This window comes from Schistocerca nitens, chromosome 1 (assembly GCF_023898315.1).
Source record: "Schistocerca nitens isolate TAMUIC-IGC-003100 chromosome 1, iqSchNite1.1, whole genome shotgun sequence".
In the NCBI taxonomy this organism is placed as follows: Eukaryota; Metazoa; Arthropoda; class Insecta; order Orthoptera; family Acrididae; genus Schistocerca; species Schistocerca nitens.
In genome coordinates, this window is record NC_064614.1 from 625,559,447 (window position 1) to 625,567,371 (window position 7,925).

General features: G+C 41.8%; 1 protein-coding gene across 1 annotated transcript in view; it reads right to left on the minus strand.

Annotated features, from left to right (window-relative positions):
- The window catches only part of LOC126236618 (facilitated trehalose transporter Tret1-like), a 96,271-nt gene extending 88,607 nt beyond the window's left edge, over positions 1–7,664 (minus strand). The window contains exon 1 of the mRNA XM_049946071.1: positions 7,573–7,664. Within this exon, the coding sequence (XP_049802028.1) occupies positions 7,573–7,618 (46 nt within the window). The 5' untranslated portion in view covers positions 7,619–7,664. The remainder of the gene's footprint in view (positions 1–7,572) is intronic.
- Between the last annotated feature and the right edge of the window lie 261 nt (positions 7,665–7,925).

Consider the following 7,925-nt stretch of genomic DNA (forward strand, 5'->3'; position numbering starts at 1 on the left):
AGAATGGAAGCACGCTACCACCCAGCTAAGCAGGCGCACGCTTTACTCGAGCACTTTGCATTAGTTACTACGAACTGTGGCCTTTCTGACATGAAATCGCGTATCCAGTCGCATATCGGAGACGATACTTCATAGGCACGCCGTTTGATTAGAAGTCGCTTGTGAGGAACGGTCTCAAAATCCATCCGAAAATATAAAAATATGGAATCAATATGACATCCCCTGTCGATAGCACCCATTACTTTGTGAGAATAAAGAACTAGTTGTGTTTCACAAGAACGATATTTTCTAAATCCCTGTTGCCTGTTTATCAATAAATCGTTTCCTTCGACCTAATGCATAATATTCGAACGCATTATACAGGGCTATTACAAATGATTGCAGCGATTTCATAAATTCACTGTAGCTCCATTCATTGACATATGGTCACGACACACTACAGATACGTAGAAAAACTCATAAAGTTTTGTTCGGCTGAAGCCGCACTTCAGGTTTCTGCCGCCAGAGCGCTTGAGAGGGCAGTGAGACAAAATGGCGACAGGAGCCGAGAAAGCGTATGTCGTGCTTGAAATGCACTCACATCAGTCAGTCATAACAGTGCAACGACACTTCAGGACGAAGTTCAACAAAGATCCGCCAACTGCTAACTCCATTCGGCAATGGTATGCGCAGTTTAAAGCTTCTGGATGCCTCTGTAAGGGGAAATCAACGGGTCGACCTGCAGTGAGCGAAGAAACGGTTGAACGCGTGCGGGCAAGTTTCACGCGTAGCCCGCGGAAGTCGACGAATAAAGCAAGCAGGGGGCTAAACGTACCACAGCCGACGGTTTGGAAAATCTTACGGAAAAGGCTAAAGCAGAAGCCTTACCGTTTTCAATTGCTACAAGCCCTGACACCCGATGACAAAGTCAAACGCTTTGAATTTTCGGCGCGGTTGCAACAGCTCATGGAAGAGGATGAGTTCAGTGCGAAACTTGTTTTCAGTGATGAAGCAACATTTTTTCTTAATGGTGAAGTGAACAGACACAATGTGCGAATCTGGGCGGTAGAGAATCCTCACGCATTCGTGCAGCAAATTCGCAATTCACCCAAAGTTAACTTGTTTTGTGCAATCTCACGGTTTAAAGTTTACGGCCCCTTTTTCTTCTGCGAAAAAAACGTTACAGGACACGTGTATGTGGACATGCTGGAAAATTGGCTCGTGCCACAACTGGAGACCGACAGCGCCGACTTCATCTTTCAACAGGATGGTGCTCCACCGCACTTCCATCATGATGTTCGGCATTTCTTAAACAGGAGATTGGAAAACCGATGGATCGGTCGTGGTGGAGATCATGATCAGCAATTCATGTCATGACCTCCACGCTCTCCCGACTTAACCCCATGCGATTTTACCGAGCGAGGTGGCGCAGTGGTTAGCACACTGGACTCGCATTCGGGAGGACGACGGTTCAATCCCGTCTCCAGCCATCCTGATTTAGATTTTCCGTGATTTCCCTAAATCGCTTCAGGCAAATGCCGGGATGGTTCCTTTGAAAGGGCACGGCCGATTTCCTTCCCAATCCTTCCCTAACCCGAGCATGAGCTCCGTCTCTAATGCTCTCGTTGTCGACGGGACGTTAAACACTAACGACCACCACACCATGCGATTTCTTTCTGTGGGGTTATGTGAAAGATTCAGTGTTTAAACCTCCTCTACCAAGAAACGTGCCAGAACTGCGAGCTCGCATCAACGATGCTTTCGAACTCAGTGATGGGGACATGACGAGCCGAGTGTGGGAGGAACTTGATTATCGGCTCGATGTCTGCCGAATCACTACAGGGGCACATATCGAACATTCGTGAATGCCTAAAAAAACTTTTTGAGTTTTTGTATGTGTGTGCAAAGCATTGTGAAAATATCTCAAATAATAAAGTTATTGTAGAGCTGTGAAGTCGCTTCAATCATTTGTAATAACCCTGTATATTCCAAAATCATGCTGCAAATAGACGTTAGCGATATGGCTCTGTGATTTCTTGGATATTGATGTGGCCTCTGCAGCTTGCCAATCATTGCATGCGAATCTATCGACGAGAAAGCGGTTGTTTACGACTTTTAAGAATGGAGCTATTGTTTAAGCATACTCTGAGAGGAACTTCACTGGGGTACAATCTGGACCGGAGGGCTTGCGATTATTAAGTGATGTAAGTTGCTTCGTAACACCGAGGATATTTGTTTTTCAGTTACTCGTGGTCGCAGTAGTTCTTGATACTAAATCTGGAATATTTACTTCGTCTTCTTTGATAAAGGAATTTCGGAAAACAGAGTTTAGTAACTCTTGTATAATTGCACTGTCATCAGTAACATAACCTTTGTTATCGCACAGTGAGGGTATCGATGGCGTCTTGCCGCTGGTGTTCTTCACATGTGACCAGAATCTATTTTTGATTTCTGCCAGATTTCGAGACAGAGTTTCGCTATCGAAACTATTAAAAGCATCTCACATAAGTTTGCGCAAAATTTCGAGCTTCGGTAAAACTTCGCCAATCTTTGGGGTTCTACCTTCTTTCAGCCCTTCATTGAGTGGTGGGAGGTTGGAGTTAACCTGTTAGACTTATTTCACGCAGTTTTTGCTTACTACGCTGGATGTCAGTACAGCCGTTCCGAAGCCAATACACCAGCCTGAAATGTGAGCAACTGTACTACAAATGGCTGCTTGGTGTGTGGATCAACGCTGCAATGTTACGTAAGTAAAAATAAGATTTATATGTGAACTAATATATGTGATAATTTCTGTGAACTTACCTTTGTGCAAACAAATGTTAATCCGGGTAAAATATCAATACTGTACAACAATAATATTCAGTTACAACGGAAAATATGATTGGGATTTATCAGTCCCGTCAGGTCCAGGATAGGGACTTCACAAGTTTGTTTTGATGTTTACAGCTTTTTTTCTGCTTTCACATTTTGTAAATACAGACATAAACTTGCTGATTACAATATGACGTTTCATTTTATAAAAAAAGCAATAGAAATAATGCTTGATTTGTAAAACGTTAGTGAACTTTTTGTTTCAGGTTATGACTACCTATTGAAGACGAGGCCTAACAGACAAAGAAATTCGTACTCAACTAGAAAATTGATGATATTAATACACTCTCTGAATGTAGTGACGACAGTGAGGGTGAAATGATGCGTAACTCCACGGACTAATAACGCAAATATTCTTCAGGCGTATGCTAGTACCTCACAAAATATTAATGAACCTGAACTAAGTGCTAATGAGAAAGACGCAGGCAATGAACAAAATATTCAAATGGCATCTCTTCAGGTATGTGCTAATACTTCGCAGAATGTGGACTGACAATCGTGCAATCCACTTTTTTTCAAATTATCATGAAAATAAAGTATGCAGTATGTTCAGAAACCAGAACGATGGATCAAAGATTGAAGTGGAGTCACTAACAGTCGTATATGATTATAATGAACACTTGGGTCGCGCAGATAGAACTGATATGGTGAGATCTCCACATAAGATAGACAGAAAGTCAAAACAGTATTGGTACTGAACGTTTTTTTCAGTGGTTGAAATGACCCTCATGTATCCCTACATTTCACACTCTGGCGTAAAAGGGACACATCCATTGATTGATTTCAAATGTAGAACTGCACTTGCTCTACTCACACTTTGAAAGCGAACGTCCAGAACAATGGAAGGGACGAAAAAAAAAATATATTCTCTTTCTACTCCAAGCAGAAAAAAGACAGCATTTTCGTTTCCAAACGACATAAGTTTTCAGAAAAAAAGCCAACATTTGTTAATTCAAGAGGCAGATATGAAGCTCATCTACAAAGAGGAAATGTAGACCCAAATCAAAGTGTTGAGAATGTAATATTTTTACTGAATTTATAAGTATCACCATAAGTAATAATCATACTGTATGAGTGTTTTTGGACTTCTCAGTCTCTTGATGTACACTGAGATAACAAAAGTCGTGGGATAGCGATATGCGCATGTACACATAGCGGCAGTACCGCATACACAAGTTATAAAAGGGCAGTGCTTAGGAGGAGCTGTCATTTGTAGCCAGGTGATTCATGTGAAAAGGTTTCCCCTATGATTATGGCTGCACGACGGAAATTAACAGACTTTGAACGCGAAATGGTAGTTGGAGCTAGACGCATGGAACATTCAGAAATCCTTAGGGAATCGAATATTCGGAAAACCTCAGTGTTAAGAGTGTACCAAGAATATAAAAATTTCAGGTATTACCTCTCCCCACGAACAACGAAAGGACCGACGGCCTTCACTTAACGACCGAGAGCAGCAGCGTTTGTTTGGAGTTGTCAGTAATAACAGACAAGTAAAATTGTGTGAAATAACAGCAGAAACAGGGTAGGACATGCGACCATCGTATCATTAGGGCCTCGCAGCGAATCCGGACGTTAATGGGCTATGGCAGCAGACAACCAATGAGAGTGCCTTTGATAACAGCACGACATCGCCTGCAGTGCTTCTGCTGGGATCGTCACCATAACAGTTGGACCTGAAAGCAAGACGACTGGGAAAGTGTGACCTGGTTAGTTGAGTCCCGATTTCAGTTGGTATGAGGTGACGGGGTTCGAGTATGACGCATCACTCCCCCACCCCCCTCCCCCGAAGCCATGGATCCTAGTTGTCAACAATACACTGTGAAAACTGGTGGTGGCTCTATAATAGTGTGGGCTGTGTTTACATGGAATGGGCTGGGTCCTCTGGTCCAACTAACTGGAAATGGTTATGATCAGCTACTTGGAGACCATTTTCAGCCATTCGTGGACTTCACATTCCCAAGTAATGATGAAATCTTTATGGATGATATGCGCCTTGTCACCGGGCCACAATTGTTTGCGATTGGTTTGTAGAACATTATGGACAATTTGAAAGAATGATTTAGCCACCCAGATTGCTGACATGAATCCCATCGAACATTTTTGAAACATAATTCAGAGGTCAGTTCGTGCACAAAATCCTCCACCTGGAGCACTTTCGCAACTATAGACAGCTATAAAGGTAGCATGCTATGTACTTCTGTAAGGGACTTCCAACGACTTGCTGAGTCCCTGCGACATCGGGTTGCTGCACTACGACGGCCGAAAGGAGGCCCGACACGATATCAAGAGGTACCCCACTATTTTTTTCACTTCAGCGTACTTCGCCTGTATAACAGCGTTCGGACTTACAAGATCTCTGAACGATTCATGCATTTTAATGAATCCCTATCATTTTTCAAACAAAATAATTTGCTGTGAATTAAATAATACTTCATTGACAATGAAAATGAAAATGATGGAGCTTGGCTTTACAGGTTTTACAATTACAGTAGATAAAGCGTCAAATCTGGCACGTTTTTTTCGTTGCATCTGGAACAGTGTTCTGATCAATTTTGTGAACCATGAGGTTTTAGTATTATCTTATTATTTTTGTTAGGTACATATCTGCATCTGCACAACTTGAACAGATGCAAACACTATTTATCTCCTTGCAAAACACGGTTACTTCTCGGCAGTCTTACAGATGGGAAGAAATTATGCTAGATAAATCATGGCATTAGTGGCGTGGTTCGTGTAGAGTTTAAATATATTTAAATTATACATTCTCAAAACTGTGTTCCATTACCATGGTGGTAACCTTGGCTTGCGCGACACTTACAAACATTGCGTGGCCATATAGTTAAAGACATTTACAGATTTGTTAGTAAGAACGAAGGCACTATAACAGGAAGATACCAACACGCCTCAAAATATGTCAACAAATGCCACCAAACCAATAAATCTAGATGCGGGGCGATCAATACCATGCTGTATTTATTATTATTATCTGCAACATAACTACACCGATCCAAACAGACGGCTGTATGTCTATACCACTTTCACTCGTGGCATGTCCCGAGACATTACTTGACACTGAAACATCCAGAAACAAATTGGAGCCTAATTTGGAACATTGTTGATTCTAGATTCCTGCCCATTAAAGTGACAGCGTCATGGTCAGATTTAGTGACATCTCTGGAAAGGAGGCAAAGGATAAATCTAATAAAAACTTCGGTTTGCGACGATAAGAGCTATGTGCAGGAAATTATCATCCACTTGTTTTCATGCTAGCACACGATGACTATTAGGAAATGTACCAGAAAAGACCGAGGTCTCATCACACGAAATGTAGTCCGCACAGTAAATTCAATATTTTGCAGCCCGACTGCAAACCACTCAACGCTGCCAAATATGAAGCTGATATCTGGCAGAAAATGTGACACATTATACATCTACGTACAGGAGAAAGAATGTAAAAGAATACTTGAATGTTTGCAGGTACAGTATCAGGAATCAGACCGAATACAACTACAGGCAACTTTTCATTATTATTTAAACATATTTCTTGGCGAGCAACCCGTGACAGAACGAAAAACTGGGACTTCGGCTACCATTTATAAAAATACCATTTAAGTCTACTAGAAAATTACTCAAACTTTGGACGACGTAAGCTGCTGAGCTGACGCCGGCCAAGGACTCTCATCAAGACTAATCGAAATCCGCTGGTAGTCAGAGGAATATCACATAAGTAAAATACGTACTTGGAGAGAAAGTAGAGAATATAGACTCAGTATACAAGGAAAGTGCCCACTGCTCCTACGATCAAATGGAAGAAACTTTCGTTTGGAAAAGCTTTTCCAGATAACAATACACCGTGGCACTGTGCGTGTAATTAACAAATACAACAAAGAAACAAATTCCTTTACTTTGGCGATATATGAACTAAAAGAGTTGTGCTGTCAAACTCATATCTGTTACTCGTTAAATTATTTACGCCAACGCTAAAATATTTCATGTCTACATTTTTCTCGTCATCGTAGTAGATCACTGTTGTTTGTTCACATTGTTTAAGAAGACACTATTTTCTATGAGGTACTTTTGTTCCACTAGAATAATTAATTTTTTTAAATATTTAGTAGCCAAGAAAATACATAGCAGAAGGGAACTACATCAGTTTTAACCATCAGTGGGATAACTTTTAGTGAATAGTATTCCAGCTGTTTCCGACTTACACCCAACTGTATTTCCTGCGAGGGCCTATAATACAGGTAGAACTAGTTACCAGACTTAGTAGATACAGAAATCGAGTACGTTGTCTAGAGCCGGAGACCTGTCAGTATCTGCTCAATGGTTCAAATGGCTCTGAGCACTATGGGACTCAACTTCTGAGGTCATCAGTCCCCTAGAACTTAGAACCTAACTAACCTAAGGACATCACACACATCCACGCCCGTTGCAGGATTCGAACCTGCGACCGTAGCGGTCTCGCGGTTCCAGACTGTAGCGCCTAGAACCGCACGGCCACTCCGGCCGGCTCAGTATCTGTCTCCATCAGCATCCGCAAATATCGTAACCACACATGTTACATCCTCCTATTTCATATGCGCGGGAAGACGTTTCGTTTTTTTTTTTTTTTTTTTTTAGTCCTGCACAACGACAGAAATGGACTACGTTTCACACTACCTTACTTATAAATGATCCCCAGAGAGCATGGGAAACGTCACAGCGCCTGTTTACCTGCTAGTGTAGCCAGGTACTGCAACCGCCGGCTGCGTTTCTGCATCGTGCTCCAGACTGCCGTGGCTGTTGCGAACAGATCCAGGCGCAGCCAAAGCTCCTCGCACGAATGGTGGAATACCCCGCAATTTGCGCTGTTAATAGCTCGATAAGTACCTGCAGATAATCCGTAGATGCTAATCGACTTGGAGGAAGCTCTTATTTCCAGTTCTTATTATCTACAAGTTATTATTTAGTGAATAACAATTTATCTCTATCCTCGAAACTACGCAGTTAAAGCTTTCGTGTCATTAGCTTCCAAATTATTATTCTCCTAATCATTCCTTGAAGATAACATATCAACCAAGACGATT